Here is a 20,174-nt window from a genome sequence, read left to right as displayed (position 1 = left end):
TTCGCACCGTCCCAGACAGGGTTTGTGTATTCTGGGTAGGTAGGGCTTTGGCGAGAAGGTGACTGCGGAGTGGCACCCCGGTGCTCACTACGCATCTGCCGGTTAGAACCAGTTCCAGGGGCGACAGCCCTGGCCTGGGGAAAGTCCGGCAGGGGAGAGGGGCGTAACTACCCCCCTTCCTGGTCCCACCCTTAGGGCAGGACCTAGTCATGTACCCACCCCTTTCTTTAGAATAAAGACCGGAGCGGGGACCCTTCCAAATTAGATCATCTTTGATTCAAGAACTACTTTCTACGAAAGGACATTCAAGACTCTTCTCAAGATTTCTCCCTTGTGACTAAGGAGTAGTCACCCTGCATCAGCGGGCACCAACTAAGAACTCTGCAGTTTGCTGTAAGTCCTTCCTCAAGGAATCCGACGGCCCAGCTCGACGAGAACCGGCTTCCCTGGTACCTCTGACCTCTACCCACGTCATCAGCTCAGCTGTGATCTGTGGGTGCGACGAGACCTCGAGGGACCGGCCATCATCAGAACCTGCACGCTCTTAACGCCAGCACGACCATCGAGGTAACTCTCTGGTGAGTGCTCTGGGGTCCGAGAAGCCCCGACCCTGAGCCGCTCCAGCACCGAAGTGCAGTCTCCCAGCATCTCCACGATCTGCGTGGGGCCCTTCTGCTCGCTGCTCAGCACGTTGTCTGGTCACTAGCCGCTGGCTTGTGCCCTTCTGTGACGACATCCGAGAATCATCACTGCTGGTCTGGTTGCTCCAGACTGGCCCTTGCTTCCATCTTTGTGAGAAGCACCCCGGACCCTCCTGGTCCACTCAAGACGCCATCTTAGGCCCACCACGTGGCCCTGAGATCTGCCAAGGCTTGTTGCCCCATCCTGGGCCCAGCGACGCCGACAGCATCATCCTTCGTGGGACAGCTCGCACCTCCGCCGTGGTCGCCGACAACGCCTCCTGGTCCGTGAGACTGCAGAGCCTAGCGTCGCCCACTCACCTGGTCGAGGTGACGGCCAACCGGTGCCTTCCTGGTACCCTCTGACTACTGGCTAGTAGTACGAACTTGGTCCCCTCTGCTTTCAGGTTTCATCAATCTCCGATCCAGGCTTGGATCTCTACGAACTATTCAGCACTGGTCGCCGGCCAGCAACTCCTTTTCTTCCGGCTCCTGGCTCGTCAGCGAAGACCCCGACGCCTGTAAGACTTGTGCAGCCGCAGCCCTCGTGGCTAGGTAACTCGGCATTTCGGTGCCTGCATAGCCTCCTTACTCTAGGGTCCTGAGTCCCTCGCTTCCGACTTGCCTTATCGGGTCCGCCCGAGACCTTAATCTTTCCGTGTCCTCGGACACTTGTTTTAATTGTGCACTTGAAGTATTTGCTAAAGAGATTTGGTTTGTGCTTAGTACCCTGTCCTCATAAAGAGTACAGGGCTGTTGTGATTCTTAATAAATATACTGTTTATTTTCATAACACTTGTGTGGTGTCCTTTCACTGGGTGTTCAAGGGGTACATGTGTGGTAAACAGCTGGCTTAACACGCCCTCTCGAGTCTTTAGCCTTAGACTGCTCGTATCCACGCTACTAGGATAGCTGGTCTATAGGTTGACTTACAACCAAACACCATAAGGGTCGTTGGAACGATACATAGCGGTCGCTAGAATAGCGAATGTTGCATATCGGGCCAACTTCTCACATTGGTGAGCAGCGGTTGGGATTTGAGCTTGCTGTTGTTTTACCACACGTATCCTAAGAATATCTTGTTGAAAGATCGCACAAGTACTGTTAGTACATATAACTAAAAGCTTAGAATACTCTGAGTTCTACTGAACCAGCTGTTGTAGCTCCTCAAGGCTTAGCACACCTTGGCTACAACTCTTAGCGAGGGTACAGTAGGTAAACACGTAGTGTAGGTAGGTGCATCACTTACACCACACTAGAACCAGTATGTCGGACAAAGGAGGAAACTCTGGGTCTCCCCTTGTGTGAGTTGACCCTCCACAGGTCATCCCATTAGGATTTACTGTGCTGAGCTTCAAGGAGTTAAGACGACTGTGTCACTCCAGGAAGATTCAGCAGGGGTCTAACCCCACAACGTCCTTTCTGATTGGTCTCTTGGAGACTTATGATGCCAGGAGAGCTGAGAAACTTCGTAGCTCTTCTAATCCAGAAGGAGACATGCCTCCCCTCGAGGGAACCCGAGACGATCCTGACCTCATCCACCTCGCAACTGAGAACGAAGATGTGGAGGAAGATGAGGATGAGGATCTCTCTGGGGATGAGGCAGATAAGGGACAGGTAGAAGTCGTCAGACTAAGCAGGTCCAACTTAAGCAAACATGATAGCGGTACTGGGGGACCCCTGGGGCCACTATCAGGTCAGCTTAACATTGGGAATGGACGAGCCCGATCTCTGTCAAGAGACTCTGGCGGATCCATTCGAACCAATGGCTCTCACAACTCTTCTCAGAGAGGGATGACGTCCCCTCAGAGGAGAGTGTACGAAGCTAAGGAAAGGGCAGCCAATCTAAGGATTGAAAGGGAAGAACTTGCCCTGGCCAAAGAAAGGCTTGCCTTTGCTAGAGAGCAACAGTTAAGTGGGGCAGTCCCCACTGGTGGCAGCAATGTACCTAGTAATAGGGAAAAGAGTTTCGATACGAAACACCTTGGTAAGATAGTGCCCCCCTTTAAACAAGGGGACGACATCCACAAATGGATTACTGCTTTGGAGAGGGCCTGCACGGTGCAAGGTGTTCCCCAGAGTCAGTGGGCAGCTATCTTGTGGCTCTCCTTTGAAGGTAAAGGAAGAGACAAGCTCCTCACCACAAGGGTGGAGGATGCGAACGATTACCAAGTCTTGAAGAATACACTGGTTGAAGGGTTTGGCCTAACCACTGAGCAGTACAGGGTGCTGTTCAGGGATACCCCGAAAACTCAGTCTCAAGATTGGACTGACTTTGTTGATTGTGCCACTAAGGCTTTTGAAGGCTGGCTACTGGGTAGTAAGGTTACTGATTTTAAAGGATTGTATAATCTAATTATAAGGGAGCAAATCTTAAATAATTGTCAGAACCAGTTATTACACCAGCACCTGGTAGACTCTGATCTGACCTCTCCACAGGAATTGGGTAAGAGGGCAGACAAATGGGTCAGAACCAGGGTTAGGCCTAAAAACCAGGGTGGTGACCAGAAAAAGGAATCGACCAAGCCTCAAGAGAAGGGTGGGGATAAATCCACAGAGAAGACTTCCCAAGGGCCCCAAAACTCCAACAAGGGTGGTGGGTCCCAGAACACTCCTTCAGAACAGAAGAAACCTTATTGCCATACCTGTAAACAGGTGGGCCATTACAAAAGTGATGCCAAGTGCCCTAAAAATAGCAATAAGGAAAACATACCCCCAAGTAATACTCCTAAACCTCCTGTTACCACTAGTGGTAATCCCCCAGGTGGTGGGAGTGCCCCCAAGAATGTGGTGGGCATTACTTTGGGCAATCAGGAGGACTATGGCTTAGCCAGGTTCCCTGACCACACTCTTGTCTGTGAGACTGGCATGGGGTTTGCCAACTTCACTACTGGACCCCACATTTTGGGAAAGTATAGGCAAGAAGTTTTAGTGAATGGTCAGAAAGTTGAGGCATTCAGAGACACAGGGGCCAGCCTCACCATGGTGAGTGACCATCTGGTCCCCTCTGCTCAACTGACCCCTGGTTTTACTTATCAGGTGACGGACATTCATGGAATGAAGAGAAGGCATCCCATGGCAGTAGTCAAGCTCAGCTGGGGTAATGTCACAGGGCCCATGAGAGTGGCAGTGACAGATAACCTACCTGTAGATTGCTTACTGGGGAATGACCTGGAACTCTCAGCATGGGCTGAGGTGAAGCAAGAAAATCATTCCAGAATGATAGGCCTATCCAGACAGGTTAGTGGGGCAGTAATAGCTACAGCCCCAGTCCAAGCACCATTCCTCCCTGAAAAGGTTGGAAGGGCAGTGGTAGCCACTGTCCAGGCTCAGACAGACTTTCCAGAACAGGATAGGAGGGCTGTGACAGTCACAGCCCAAACACAGACTGAGTGCCCTCCTGAAAAGGTTGGCAAGGTTGAAATGGTCTCAGCCTCTACTCAAACAGATAGTGAGGTTGTGAAGCCTGAAACAATGGATCACTCCACTCAAACAGAGAGCATTGAGGAGGAAGAAGAGTCTTCCCCCTCCCAGACACTAGGTGAGAGCCAGCCTCCTCAGGGAACTGACTCTACCCCTGTTGAAGGAACTGCCCCAGAGGTAGTCAGGCCTAGCCTGGCAGAGCCCCTGATGACAGTGGACCCTTCCCAGGTGGGACCCAGTCTGGAGCAGGTAACCTGCACCTCTCTACCCTGTCTCAGTCAGCCCAGGGCTGAAGAGATTAGGGAGGCCAGTGGTGGACCCAAAAGGGCCCCCTGTCCAAAAGAACCCCTTAATCAGCAGATTAGGATCACTGAAGCTGGTAAACCTAGCCAAGTGAAAATAGAACAGACTCCTGAGGGGTCCCCCTTAAAAGTAGTTAGGGAACTCCCACAGCTGGACACTGTTGGGCACAGCCAAACATGGGGCCTAAAAACCCCAGACCGGACCTGTCCCTCCAGTAAGCCAAACAGAGGGACTCAGCCTCCAGCTTTAGGTAGCCAGAGGCTGACCCTGAGAGCTCAGTGCATCTCAGCTAAAGAAAGAAAGGCACACATGATGAATGGTGATTGGAGGAAGTTGAGCCCAAAGGTAGAGGAGCCTCACTTCAGTACTCCATCCCAGCATCAGCCTTCTTCTTTCCAAAGACACACCAGAGACAGAGATTCCCTATGGTGGAGACCCTCCGATACCCTTAGGGTGAGGGGTTGCCTAGTGGACCATGACACAGGGGGAAACCAAGCCAGAGCTGGTCCTTCCTTATATGGCCACTTAGGTAATAGAGGCTTACCTGGACAAGGATAGCCTTATCTCCTTTCGTTTGGGGGGGGGTTGTGTAGGAAGGTACATCCTGACTATGGTTGCCCCAACTTTTTGCCCTGTGTTTTAGCTGGTTTTTGACATAGTCGACCTGGGATCCTGCCAATCAGGACCCCAGGCCTACTGCTCTCTCTTTAAAATGGATTCCATGTACCTTAGGTGCATTTCCAATTGGTACTGGGCCACCTTATCAGACCCCGTAACGCAGGGCATAGGTGTACCCAGGGCCGTCAGGGGCTGCAGCATGTATTATGCCACCCCTGGCTGGCCTCCTAAATTTGACACAACTGGCTGCATGACAGCTGGGGCGAAGTCGTGTAATCACACTTTGCTTTAGATATAGTAGCCCTATATCTAACCATACAATGGACACTCGAGTTCCTATCAGTCACTCCTATGGCAGGCCTTGACAATCCTGAAGGCAGAGTGCATGGGCTCGTGTGAACTAGGTTCTGGCCCGAGCCGAGCCCGGTTGCAGCTTGCGGAATCAAGACCCAATGGCTGTTCCATGATAACGCGTACCACATCGGTAACTTCGGTGTCGCGTTATCAAGACATGTCGAGTAAGGTGTCATACGAATCGGGATGCTGCCCTCTCACCAACTCTGGCGACGAGGTTAGCATTCCGCCCTTCTAGAGGGACACGACATGTACGTAACTGTGAACCCCGGTTAAAGTTAACTAAAGCCTCAGCTACACAAAATGGATGCTGCCACCACAGACACGAGTCTGACCTCCTGCTGCTGGGAGTCCTTCCAGCGAGGAGCACTTGGACAAAGGGTTTCCCGTCGAGGGCGGTGTTCGCACCGTCCCAGACAGGGTTTGTGTATTCTGGGTAGGTAGGGCTTTGGCGAGAAGGTGACTGCGGAGTGGCACCCCGGTGCTCACTACGCATCTGCCGGTTAGAACCAGTTCCAGGGGCGACAGCCCTGGCCTGGGGAAAGTCCGGCAGGGGAGAGGGGCGTAACTACCCCCCTTCCTGGTCCCACCCTTAGGGCAGGACCTAGTCATGTACCCACCCCTTTCTTTAGAATAAAGACCGGAGCGGGGACCCTTCCAAATTAGATCATCTTTGATTCAAGAACTACTTTCTACGAAAGGACATTCAAGACTCTTCTCAAGATTTCTCCCTTGTGACTAAGGAGTAGTCACCCTGCATCAGCGGGCACCAACTAAGAACTCTGCGGTTTGCTGTAAGTCCTTCCTCAAGGAATCCGACGGCCCAGCTCGACGAGAACCGGCTTCCCTGGTACCTCTGACCTCTACCCACGTCATCAGCTCAGCTGTGATCTGTGGGTGCGACGAGACCTCGAGGGACCGGCCATCATCAGAACCTGCACGCTCTTAACGCCAGCACGACCATCGAGGTAACTCTCTGGTGAGTGCTCTGGGGTCCGAGAAGCCCCGACCCTGAGCCGCTCCAGCACCGAAGTGCAGTCTCCCAGCATCTCCACGATCTGCGTGGGGCCCTTCTGCTCGCTGCTCAGCACGTTGTCTGGTCACTAGCCGCTGGCTTGTGCCCTTCTGTGACGACATCCGAGAATCATCACTGCTGGTCTGGTTGCTCCAGACTGGCCCTTGCTTCCATCTTTGCGAGAAGCACCCCGGACCCTCCTGGTCCACTCAAGACGCCATCTTAGGCCCACCACGTGGCCCTGAGATCTGCCAAGGCTTGTTGCCCCATCCTGGGCCCAGCGACGCCGACAGCATCATCCTTCGTGGGACAGCTCGCACCTCCGCCGTGGTCGCCGACAACGCCTCCTGGTCCGTGAGACTGCAGAGCCTAGCGTCGCCCACTCACCTGGTCGAGGTGACGGCCAACCGGTGCCTTCCTGGTACCCTCTGACTACTGGCTAGTAGTACGAACTTGGTCCCCTCTGCTTTCAGGTTTCATCAATCTCCGATCCAGGCTTGGATCTCTACGAACTATTCAGCACTGGTCGCCGGCCAGCAACTCCTTTTCTTCCGGCTCCTGGCTCGTCAGCGAAGACCCCGACGCCTGTAAGACTTGTGCAGCCGCAGCCCTCGTGGCTAGGTAACTCGGCATTTCGGTGCCTGCATAGCCTCCTTACTCTAGGGTCCTGAGTCCCTCGCTTCCGACTTGCCTTATCGGGTCCGCCCGAGACCTTAATCTTTCCGTGTCCTCGGACACTTGTTTTAATTGTGCACTTGAAGTATTTGCTAAAGAGATTTGGTTTGTGCTTAGTACCCTGTCCTCATAAAGAGTACAGGGCTGTTGTGATTCTTAATAAATATACTGTTTATTTTCATAACACTTGTGTGGTGTCCTTTCACTGGGTGTTCAAGGGGTACATGTGTGGTAAACAGCTGGCTTAACACGCCCTCTCGAGTCTTTAGCCTTAGACTGCTCGTATCCACGCTACTAGGATAGCTGGTCTATAGGTTGACTTACAACCAAACACCATAAGGGTCGTTGGAACGATACATAGCGGTCGCTAGAATAGCGAACGTTGCATATCGGGCCAACTTCTCACACCAGGGGACTGAGGCAGCCCTTTCCTGCGTTCGTACTACCCTAAGTGGCGCAATGATATTTAGAGTGTCTCCAATAGAGGCCTCCCATTTTAATAAGGCATTATCACTTCCCTCTCCTTTATCAAAGGAGGGGGTTCTGAAGACCTAACTAAATGCCCCAGGGATGACTTTCCTCCAAGCTCTACGAGGACTCACTCTACGTTGGGGCTGGCTTCATTTATCCTACCTGCTAATTGTAAATTTGAGAGCGATGTGATAGGTCCAGTTTAATGGCCACGGAGATTCTACTGAAAAACCTATGTTTGCAAAGATGTTGTCCAAAGTATGCCCTGCAATGCGAGTAGGTAATTTTTGGAAAGAGACCTAGTGACTCCATGGCTGACAGCAAACATTTCGCATCTGAGTTGGAGGGATCATCTAAATGGTGATTAAAGTCACCAACCAAAAAAAAAGAACTCAGATTGCAGGATATACGAAGCGAGGGACTCCAATAGTGAGGTGCAGAACATTTTATTACTTTCTCCTGGTGGATGATATACTACTGCCCCCATCCCGCTGGCCCCTTTCCAAGACTGCAGCCGTGGGGCCCGTAAGGCTATAGCCAGGGCCCCCCCTTTTGTTCCCCCTAACTAGTCTTATGACGGTGTACTCGTCAGGGAACGTGGAGGCCAGTACTGGAGTGGAGTGACTTCGCAGTCAGGTCTCCGGAATGAGACATATGTCTGGCTTCAGATCCTGCAACAAATACCATAGTTCCGCAAAGTGTTTTTGGAATAGATCTAGCATTAATATATAGGGCCCGAAAGGGCTCCTGTTTTACCTTACCCTGGGTATTGTTCCCCGTACTTAGCAGATTATTGGTTTTATTAGCTTGCTTGCTTTGGGTCTGTGAGAGGAGGGGTGTCGGCTATTTGCCTGACCAGTGTTGCCAACTGTTAGACCTGTCTGGCCTTTTGCGTAGCCCCTCCTATTAATTATTTTTTTTTGTCCCCCATATCCTCTTTATCTTTTTATGTCCACTGAATTTTTGCGGTGTTGTCCTAGGGGTTAGGTGTTCTTTGCCCTCATGGTCTTTTATCTCTGGGCCCAGGTGTCCTTCCTGACTAAAAACTATCCAGGCTCACAAAATGGTGGTCAACAACTGCCATAACTGCCACTGCTGAGACTTGACCCATAGGATAGAATAGGAGCATTCCAGAACCTTCTGGTCCCTTCTGGACCTTTGAGGGTCAGCCTATATAAGGCGGAATGCTGGGCAGCCATTTTAGAAGGTGCTTGGTAGTAAGGAAACCCTGAGGTCTGGTTGGAGCGCAGACTACTGTGGATAAGGGAAGGGAGATCCTGTCAGGGTTAATAGCCCATTTTGGTCTGCTGCCCGAGCTGAGAATCTACCTCTCTTACAGCCGATCTGGCCCAGCTGAGTGAGACTTCCCTGTGGTAGTTTGCCTAGTTGGAGCACCAGGGAAAACGACAGCAGTGAGCGCATTCTGTGGACTTGGCCTGGTGGTGTAGGAGGAGGAAAGGGGGCTGAGGTATTTCCCCTCCCTTGCTCACCCACGACGTCTGGATTGCCAAGAGCGCTGTGCGGGGTCAACCCTCCTTCACTTACCAACGTTTTTGGGTTCCTATGAAGGCAGGGAGCTCACCCCGTTGCTGAGCCCAGGAGCATTTGCCCTCTCTGGAGGAACTGTGGCCCCATCCGATTCGGAGAGTTCCGGTATTCCTCTGAGGCTTGCTGGTGTAGAGAGTGTTGCCGGAGAAGTGTCCCGCCGAGTGCGCAGGCCAGGAAGCTGGTGAGGAGTTCTCCTCTGGCGGTGGGCGGTGCAGCACTGAAGCGGACCTACTTTCGCACATGCTCCGTGAAGTGAAGCCGAAAGGTAGCGTCTCCTCAGCGGCGCGGATCGAGTGAGAGTGACGACTGGTCTTCACTCGTCGTGCACCACGTTGGGGCCAAAGGTTTCCTGACGAGCGAAGAGAGGCTCTGTTCCCCCCTGGCATAACGGAACCTTAGCGGAGGTGGCGCTGCTGCGGAGAGCGGGTAAACGGCCTGCCTTTCCCCCCCCCTCCCCCGGGAGGCTGTGAAGTGATCGGAGGCTCCCGGCGGCAGGAAGAGGGTGTTCATGCTCGCGCCCTCTCTCAAGTAATTCGGGGAAGTGGGGGTTCTGGAGGGATAGTCCGGCAGGGTGCCCACTAACGAACCAACTGCCAACTCTAAGGTAAGAAGTGACGGGGGTTCAGGGGAAAATCACAGGAACCCCACCTAGCAACAGGGGACGGTCCAAGTAGGATATGGACCTGGTAACCAGGGATCGGAGGACTGAGTGAAACCTGCTTATAAGACCTGGCCGTGTCCAGCTCCTCTTTGGGTCCCTCTAGGAGTACCTAGAACCCACACTGACTAGATCTCCTCTTGTACCTGAGCTAAAGACAAGGGCTTGTGAGGGGACTGACCGATTCAGTCAAGGCATTAACCATGGTACACAAAGCAGAAGAAGGGTAGAGAATGTTATAGAGTATTACAGGCTGTCATTTTAGGAACCTTGGCACTGTATGAGAGTTCTGAGAGCTAGTCATTGGAGGGAGAACCTCTAGTATCAACCACAAGTCAATGAAATGTTAAAACCTTCTTGTATGTATGTAACAAAGACCAATGAAAAGATCTTGTGATTCAAAGTAATGTGATGATCAAAGTAATGTGATGAAGTAAAAAGGAAAACAAAGTAAGTTTTATAAAAAGACACGTATTTTCCTACAAAAGTTTGGTGTAGTGTCCTTTTTGAGTGGATGGAGGTGATGTTACTGATGGGTGTGACGCAAACTTAGCACATGTTCCTTGGAGGTAGGCCTTCCCACTTAGTGCCAAGCTACCCTATGTGACGTGGGGATCCCTAGGTCCAACATCAACCAACCACATTGACAACACCTCCTGCCTTGTGTCCCTATTTCTCCTGAGAGCTTCTCCACACAACCCCTGCCCAGCGTGTTCTCCCTTAGATCCAGCAACTTCTTCTTAGAATACATTAAGGCCGTTATCTTCTACCTGTTCAGACTAGCAGAGTTTCCTGGCAGCCGGCAGCAACCAGGCGCAGACGGGCGCAGACATGCTTGCCTTAGGCGCACCTTCGGCGCAGCAGCGCGCGTCCGAGCATGCGCTGAAATTTATGCCCCCAGAGGTAGTAGCAAGACAGCTAACCTCTACCAAATGGCCACCAAAGTTAGGCAGCCTCTCTCCACTCAAACGGCCGTTTGTAAACGCGGTGGCCCGGAGAGTTGCCCTAGCTACCTTCACTTCCCCCACACGGGTAATGACAGTTCACATACTAAAATGTTTTTAAAAATGCAATCAAAATCACTCTTTGCTTCCCAAATACTTTAAAATCAGTGAAATCACAGTAAGTTTAAAAAAGCAGGCAGCGCATAGCTATCTGTTGCCGCAGAGTGTACAATACCGGGGTTTCATTCTGAACCTCTGGTAAGAGAATGGTGAAAAAGGTTTGTAGCACGTACAAACCCTATTTTGCCAGTCAGTAACCTATTAGCGACTCGCAAAACAGGGTTTGCGAGTCACTATCAGGAAGGCAAGTGCCAAGAGCGTCCCTTCCTAATGGCGAGTCGCAGGGGGATGTCCGATTGTTATTGGGATTAGAGGTGTGGCACTCAAGCTGAACGCAACTTCTGGGGAGAGCACATTTAGTTCTATGCTCAGCCGGACGTGCGCAGCGGGCGCGCTGCTGGTGCGCAGAAGGCGCGCCTAAGGCAAGCCCGGCAGCGCCCATCTGGGACCAGGAGCCAGAACCCCTGCACAAAATTCCCAAATTACATATTCCAGAGAAGAATTATACAGCTATAACAAGGAAGTGGGAAGCAATTGTAAGAAGATTGGGGCAAATACAAACGCTGCAGTAATAACACAGTACACAAAATCTTCAAACCACTTACAAAATAGAGAAAAAACACAAGAATACAATATACAGTTCCAATATCGAGCTGGAATGGAAATTAGGTCTGATCAATAGCTCATCATTGCCTAAACATACAACTGGAATCCGAATTCTGTTAGAGGACACCAAACCAGATGCTCTATACATAACAGAAAGTTGGCTCTAAAGGAGTCCTCACCAGACTTAGTCATGGCATTTCCACCAGAATATGAGATACATAGGCTAGACAGGACATGCCAGGTAGGGGAGTGTTGCCATTCTCTTAAAAAAGGGATACAAATGCACCAGAGAGCCACTGGACCTGAAAGGATGCGAATGTCTCTCCTTCTCGATCTTCCTTTCTTCTAATTTCACCTTATCAGGCCTTTTAATTCACCGTCCACCAGGTCCTCATGGGGAATTCCAAGAAGAACTGCCCGAAGTGCTGACCAGTCTGTTATTTAAAAAAAGCTACATCACTGTATTGGGGGACCTAATTTGCATTTAGAAAATAAAAGTCTCCCCGGTACAAAAAGTCTCCTATCGGATTTGGAAAGCCTACATCTGACCCAACTAGTAACAACGGCCACGCATAACAAGGGACATACTTTAGATGTGGTAATCACAAATAATCCAGATATGAAAGTGGACATGCCAATACCGGTTCCCTGGTCGGACCACTACTTCATTCCGATTGAGTTGAGGAAGCTAGGAAGGGAGAGCAGGGAAGCCTCCGCCATGACAATAACAAGAAAGATAAATCAGCTAGAATGGGGGGGAAGTTTTAACCAATTTGCCAAATCTAGGCACAGGAGAGTTAGGATCAGCCGAAGAGGGGTACTCAAGATGGGAATCATGGATTAATCAATCCCTGGACATTGTGGCCCCAAAAACTGCACTAAAGCCTAAAACCAGAACTAGAGGGGAAGGTTGGTTTAACCCCCCGCTTCTAGAAATAAAGAAGCAATGTAAAAGACTTGAAAGGGAGTGGAGAAAAACCTATGATCCCTTAATGAAACTTGACTATACAAAAGCGATTAATAATTATCATGATAATATCAAAGTGAGCCAAGCTAAGTTCTTTGAGGAAAAAATAAACAGGGCTCAGAACTCCTCAAAGGAACTGTTCCAAGTGGTAACTAATCCAAGCTCGGACACAGGTCCTACTGAAACGTCGAAGGAGAGATGTAATGACCTAGCCACATACTTTCTCTCCAAAGTAACAGACATATACAGTAGCTTTAACAATAAGGGAGACCCTGATCCAGAGATGGAAGAAGTGTCAGAAACAGCCCTTCCCCAGAATGTGATGACCAATTTTCCACCTATTGAACAGCACGAGATAGAAGTTCTGATGGAGAAGGTGAAGTCTGGCTCACCTCTGGACCCAGCCCCCCCACATATGCTCAGAACAGTAGCACCCATCATCATATCAAATTGAATGAGGGTCTTGAATCAATCTCTAGAGCTAGGCGAAGTCCCAGGGGCCTGGAAACATGCAGTGATAAAGCCCCTGTAAAAAAAAGCCAATGCAGTTAGAGGGCGACTGGGGAACTTTAGTCCGATCTCTCAGCTACCATTTGCTGGCAAATTGTTAGAAAAACATGTAAACAGAAACCGGTCAGATTTTGTTGAGAACCACCAGTGCCTCCACCCAACTCGGATGGGTTTTAGAGCACAACACAGTACGGAATCTGCCCTGCTGGTAGTGGTAGAAGATCTGAGACAATGTCTAGACCAGGGGAAATCACCAGTTTTCCTACTGTTGAATTTGAGCGCTGTATTCGATATGGTGGACCATCAAATACTTGGCAGAAGGCTCGCAGGTATGGGGATACAGGGCAGGGCACTCAAATGGCTAGCCTCATTTCTGAATAAAAGAACCTTCCAAGTACAAGAAAATTTAACGTATACATGGAGCCCCTGGCCAAGATTTTGCAAGAATTTGACATATCCATGACCTCGTGCGCCGACGATACTCAGTTGGTGATCTCACTGGACCCGAAAAACAATAGAGATGGGGAAAAAAAATGTCCTCCTGTCTGATAAAAGTTAAAGAGTGGATGACGCAAAGCTGCCTAAAGCTGAATGGGGAGAAAACAGATATTATTTCTTGGAAATAAATCGATACCAAGGCCCATTTTAGACTGGCCAGCTTGCTTAGGTAAGGTACTGATACCTACAGACATTATAAAAAGCCTAGGTTTCTGGCTGGAATCTGACCTATGTATGGCGACACAGGCCAGGAAGGTAGCCGCAACTTGTTTTGGAATATTGAGAAGCCTACGGAAAATCCTGGAAAGGGTGCTAACACACCTCAGGAAGACGGTGATCCATTCTCTGGTCACCTCCCGACTAGATTATGGTAACTCACTGTTCATGGGGTCACCTAAATACGTGACGCGCAGACTGCAGATCGTGCAGAATGCAGCTGCCAGGCTGCTCTGTAATGTACCCACTCGAGAATCAGTAAAAAAGCATCTATTGGACCTCCATTGGTTACTGATAGAAGCAAGAATAAAATTCAAGGTCCTGATTATTACGCACAGAGCACGCCACAATAATGGTCCGGGAAAAATCAGGAAGTTAATATCCCTCTATACTCCAAACAGACGGCTACGGTCCAACACAGAAGACCGCTTAACACAAACAAAGGCCAGGAGGGAAAGATGGAGTTAAAGAGCTTTTTTCAATCTGTCTCCTAAACTCTGGAACTCCATCCCGGTGGATTGTAGAAGAATAGACAATGAACTACAATTTAGAAAGCAAATCAAGACCTGGATGTTCAAGCAATACCTCTAAAAGTTACCGGCACCTAATCAGTTACTAACGGCATAGCGCTGAGAAGCCTCATGACAGCTATGCGTTCTACAAATCCCCAATAATAATAATATTAATAATAATAATAAAAATAATAATAATAATGCAGCCGCAAATGCAGTCGAAAAAAAATGACAGCTACCACCAACTTCAAATTGGTGGTAAGCCAGTCACAAATGGAAAAGGGTCCCCAGAGGACCCCTTCCTCTTTGTGCTTGGCAGAGAAAAACATTTGGGGAAAGAAAATGCTATATTTAAAAAGCAAACACAGACATGGTGGTGTACTGTCCCCAGCAGGCGATCATCCCTGTGTTATTGCCCATTACCAATGGTTTGCAAATTGCGACCTCCCTCATGAATAGTGATGAGGCGCGTCATTTGCAACCCCATTGGGAATCGCTAAATGTGTCTGAGACAAATTTGTACATTCCAATATGCGAGTTGCAATAAACAAAACAAAACATTTTAAAAACGCAATTTGCAACCTGCAAAACGTGTTGAAAGATGAAATTGTACAATTAAGAGATTAACTAAAATGTGACAGGAAATTAGCTTAGCCCAGTTGTCTGGCGGTGAAGAAACTTCCTGCAGGTTTGATCACTGGTAGGATTGTAGAGCTCGACACAGTGAGCTGTTAGTGGACATTCCTGGCTGAGCATATCTATCGATAGATACAGCGTAAGCCTTGTGCAACCAAAGGTTGATTCAATCTTATAGACCAGCAAATAGTGCTCTTGAAGAATAAAGAGGTGACAAAAAAGAGCTAGGTGACGAACCCTAAAAGAGAACAGGGTGAATGTCATGGATTTTCAATTGGACCTGTGTGTCAGAGTATGAAAATAAAAGAAAACAATGTTTTACAAAGAAAAGTTGGTAGGTCTGTAGATAAGGTGTATTTGATGCATGTAACAAGATTACATCGGGGTCAGAGGAAGCTGTATAATTTGAGGAATAAGATGATCCACTTCTCTGCGATGGCATTGTGGAGGTACAGTGCTACGCCACAGAAGAAGGTGTGTTTAGCACGGTTATCACATTTAAATATAAACAACATTTTATAAATAAAAATAAGAAACGGCTAATAGCATAAGGAGCAAAAATCTTCAACTCGTCATTTAACTGAATATATTTTCCAAACAACTTTACCCAGTTGTGATGGAACTGCTCTATTAAGTGTCAATTCTTCAGTAAAGTATATTTAAAAAGATCCATTTTCTTCCCCTTAATCATTAGAAGGGGCACCCCTAAACTCTGGGGTTGTCGATGGGACATTTTTTGTATTTCACCACCACCACCACCTCAGAACTAATTTCTTGCTTCACAAATATTTCCTATTCTAGACAAATTGATAATTTCTGAGACAGCCCTTGACCGCTCCAAGACAGGCTATACTATCACCTAAACAAATGGTAAGACCTATCACACATGCATTTAATGACAGTGATGACATACTGGTATTTGCAGAAACGCAAAAGGAGCAGCAGAAGGCTCTTACACAACTATGTCAATTACTTGCTGATGCAGGTCTCACTCTGAATGCAGCAAAGTGAGTTTCACAAGAACAAACTCAAATTATTTGGGCACATATTCTTTAATGGGGGAATGGCTCCTGACCAAGATAAAGTGAAAGTGATGTCAGCTACCTGCCTCCCACATGATGTTACCATGCTGCGATACTTTTTAAGCACGGCCAGTTATTGCTCAAGGTACACTTTGCTACTGTGAGTGCCCCATTGAGAGACTGGACAATGAGAAATGTCCATTTGAAGTGGTCTGCTGAATGTGATCAAAGCTACAAAAAAATACAACATACGATTAAGAATGCAGCCAAGACCAAACCAAGACAGCATATTTTGACCCCACGTTATATAATGAGATCACAGTAAATGCGGGCCCAGTGGGGCTGGGACAATTCTTGCTCAACATAATGACCATCTAAATGTTCAGAGACACACTATGGCCTATACTAGTCAGAGGCTGTCTGACCCAGAACATGCCTATTCTCAACCGGAGAAGGAGAGTCTGGCTGTAGTGTGGCATGCAAAAGTTGCATGTGTTTTTATTACAGAAAATGTTCCACTATCATTACAGACATCAAGCACTGATCCCCATTGCTGGAAACCTGAACGCCAAGATGTCCACTTGCACTGAGAGGAGGGGGTTGCGACTACAACAGTACAACTATGCAACTGTACACAAGCCAGGTAAAGATCAGAATCCTGCGGATTACTTTTCACAAGTACCGCTACACAGTCACAGTTCGACATTCTGACAGCTGAGGAATACATTAACTAAACTGTGAGATCTAGCACACCAGTAGCCCTATCCATTGAACAGATTATTGCTGCTACTAATACGGATAAGTACATACTTATCCTCAAAGACATAATTTCAGCTCAATCGTGAAAGAATGCTCGACCTTTTGCTGACAACGATGAATTTAAAAATTCAAAAATGTACAGGATAAAATGTCCGTTATCAGGGAAGGTTGTGTATTTTGAGGCTCAAGATTTGCCATATCTGAAAGCCTAAGACAGCAAGTCATTGAACTAGCCCATGAAGGACATTGTGGCATTGTAGCCACCACCAAAAGAGCCCTAAGAGACAGACTGCTGTTCCTGTGTCTAGATGAGCGGGTGGAGCACGAACTAAGAGTACCATCTTTGCAACTGTCTTTCCCCCAAAGTGACACAGCCTCCACTGACAATGTCTAAATTTTCAGCACATACTTGGGAAAGAGTTGCAGTTGATTTCTGGGCCTTTAGGAAACAGATATCATCTCAATGGTAGTTATGAGTATTCATGTTTTCCTTTAGTAGAGAAGTTATCATCACCAACCCATGACAAGGTCATCGAGCAGCTTGATGACAGCTTTCCAGCGTGCTGTATCCCCACCATTCTCAAATCTGACAATGGTCCGCCATTCAATAGCAAAGAATTTAAGAAGTCTCTAGTCAGGCTAAATGTCAAGCATCAAAAGAGTACACCTCTGTGGCCCCAAGTCAATGTAGTTATGATTTGTGGATATCTTAGATGGGGTAATTCAATGAGCGTCGATGAAGGGAATCGAGTTAAACCAGGGCCTATGTAAAGCCCTCCACACATATGGTTTAACTCCTCACTCCACAACTGGTGATATTCCTGCCACCTTGAGATTTGGGAGAGCCATTAGAACTAAACTGCCACAGTGGACAGTAGACCCATCTTCGAGTGCTGATAAGAAATGTGTGACAGGCACTTCTCAAAAGTACAAGACGAAAACATATGCCAATCGGCGTAGACGAGCTCAGGAAACAGTCTTCGTTGAAGATGATTGGGTCCTGTTCAAGCACAAACAAAAGCGGCAAACAGACACTCCGTTTGCGGACGATCCTATCAGGATTACGACGTGCAAAGGACACATAGTAATGGCACACCGTCCTGGAAAGTTCATCATATGGGACTCGTCACACTTAAGCACCTACCTCAAAGTTCATCAGCTCATACAATCATGAACGCAGCGACCCTGCCTAACATTCCAGATCAAGCACCAGAACCTTTACCATCGGTGCACAAAACATATGTCAACCATCTCATGCCCCTCGATCTGGCCGACTACTGTGAGTGACTTGACGACTTATTGAGGAAATGTAATCCGACTGTTGTTTGTACTTTGTATTTAACAAAGGGGAAGATGCAGTGTTGCGAGACAGTGTGCTAGGACACTGATGGTTCTGGGCGAACTCAACAGAGGAATTTCAGAACTTGCTTGGAGGTATTAAGGTGAGGTTAGTTATGATGTAATGAGAGTGCAGTGTGTGATTGTATGCTGAGGAATAAAGACGTCTGTTACAGATCTCCTATGTGGCATATTCATTTGCATGCTCCTGTGCTGGGGAAGAAACTACAGCATCCAAATAGACGAAAATAGTCAAAAGCTGTGAAACACCAATGGCAAATATCAGGATGTAAAATGCATACGGCCCAATAACCACTTAACGCCATAGGATCTGGTCCAATGGACCATGCTTAAGCCACAGAACTAGGTTACTTGGCATCTAATCTCGGCTTTTGCTCTTCACTGAAATATACCGGATTAAACACTGTATACTAAAGGTGGGCAGGGCGCACAACACCGCAAAATTTCCCTCAGCTGGGCATCGCCATGACTTTGCCATCAGAATCATTGCCCTCCAGTAGTGCTCTAGTGGACTTGTAGGAAACGTGAACCCTGGAGACATATTTTTTAATCCAGCCTCCCATTCACATTGTGTGCTCTTAGGTAATAACTTTTTGAATGTATTCATCTAATTCCTTTGATTGGGAGTAGTTGGAATGAATGTAAAAGCTGCTAGTAAGCATGTGGTGAAAAATGAACTGAATAGTATCTGGAGGTGAGGTGGTATGGGGAGAAGTGGCTAATCTTATGATGTATTCACCAAAATGCAATATGGGAGTAAAGGAAATTAGTAGTGACCTGCAGTTTCGGGGCTACTAGTTTAACAAATTGATCTTGGCCAAATAATTTCAATGTGCCTCTGTTCACTAACGCACATTACTCCTTTCTTTCCTTTGAATGAAAAGCAGCCCACCACAGTGCTGATGATGTTGGCTGCCGGAGATTGTGATCGGAATCATGTGCCCTGAAAACCATCCTCTCTGATCGACCCACTAGTAGCATACCCATGTACAATGTTGAACAGCAAGAGATATATGTTCCTTATTACACTGTTTTGGGTATGTGGCCGGGCCGTGGCACCAACCTGGAGATGCTTTTACACAAGGGGGAAGAAGCAGGCTCTCCACACTCTGGTCTATCACAGCAGGTCTCCCTGAATTAGGGGGTGGGGGTTGTCACACAGTCCTGGAGTAGGAGTTTGGCATGTGCGAATATACCCGATTCAGGCGGGAGACTGCCGATTTTTCGAGCCATACATGGCTTTATTTTAGCTGTCTCCGCCTGAAATTCCATTTTCAACAATAGAAGTCAATGTGGAATTTTCATTCTCACGATTTTTTATTTTAAACCTCCCACGTCCCTGTCCTAAAATGTTGACATGTATGGTTGGGGAATGGGGATAATAACGTGTGTGTTTTTGTATGTGCCCTGAAAGTTTGCTTCGCTCCCTTTCACAGACAGCGGTCCAGTTGGCATGGAAAATACCTGCGGCGCGTCCCGCCTTCCGTCCGTTTCTCTCAGAGAGCGGTGTCCAGACATGAGGCAGTTGGATGTCCCCCGTCAACACTACTGCTGTTATTGATGAATAAACTTCTGCCGACTAGAGTCCCCCGGCCTGTATGCTGCGTCACGGACCACTTCTATTCTTGTTGTCCTCTTTCGCATTCCTCCCCGTGCACTGCTTACTCTGGTGTGTACTCAGCGCCGATGAGAGCCACCCGGTCTGATCTGATTCCTGCGTCACGAGCGCGTCGCTTCCTGTGTTTTTCTCCAGCATCCCGACTATGCACAATTTAAGGAGGACTGCAGGGCTCCACGGGATCTTGGGTGTTGGTGCCCCTAGATACCACTGTTCTTTGGGGCCGGTCTGAGTTGCCTCCTCTCTTAATAGCGATAGACTGGGCTCTCCTCCAGCACCCACTAGTCCAAAGGAAGTGCGGCGGAGCCGGATGCCCTCCAGGACCTAGTGCCTAGCCATGCCAACATTTCAGAACATCTAGGTTAGTCGTGTGCGAAAAAAATCGGGGGAAATTAAATGAACCGCAAAATCGATTTGCAATTGATTAAGTAAGGCGGAGGTGTTGTATAATTATGAAAAACAGCTTCAAATAAAGTGGAAACTTCGATTGTATTCGTAAAGATATGTAGGCATATTAAATCAACTGATGGCATGGTTCTAGACTTGATGGCGCGGGATTACCGGCTCAGTTTATCAAACTCACCTGGAACCACAAACATTCACACTTTGAACCGGTAATCCAAGCTTGACTTCCTGCCTATCAGAGTTTTATTCACCTTAGG

General features: G+C 48.3%; 1 protein-coding gene across 3 annotated transcripts in view; it reads right to left on the bottom strand.

The window, feature by feature from the left end:
* LOC147676780 (butyrophilin subfamily 2 member A1-like) overlaps positions 1-19,615 on the bottom strand; it is a 1,092,512-nt gene extending 1,072,897 nt beyond the window's left edge. For 2 of the 3 annotated variants that reach the window (XM_086945213.1, XM_086945214.1), the window contains exon 1: positions 19,359-19,598. In XM_086945213.1, coding sequence (XP_086801339.1) covers positions 19,359-19,412 — 54 coding nt within the window. In that variant the 5' untranslated portion in view covers positions 19,413-19,598. Of the gene's footprint in view, positions 1-19,358 lie in introns of all 3 variants that reach the window. The other variant, XM_086945212.1, reaches the window with a different exon arrangement.
* Between the last annotated feature and the right edge of the window lie 559 nt (positions 19,616-20,174).

The sequence above is a fragment of the Lissotriton vulgaris genome, chromosome 12 (genome assembly GCF_964263255.1).
Source record: "Lissotriton vulgaris chromosome 12, aLisVul1.2, whole genome shotgun sequence".
Taxonomy (NCBI): Eukaryota; Metazoa; Chordata; class Amphibia; order Caudata; family Salamandridae; genus Lissotriton; species Lissotriton vulgaris.
The sequence above is the reverse complement of the archived record's forward strand: the minus strand, read 5'-3'. Positions and strand labels throughout refer to the sequence as shown.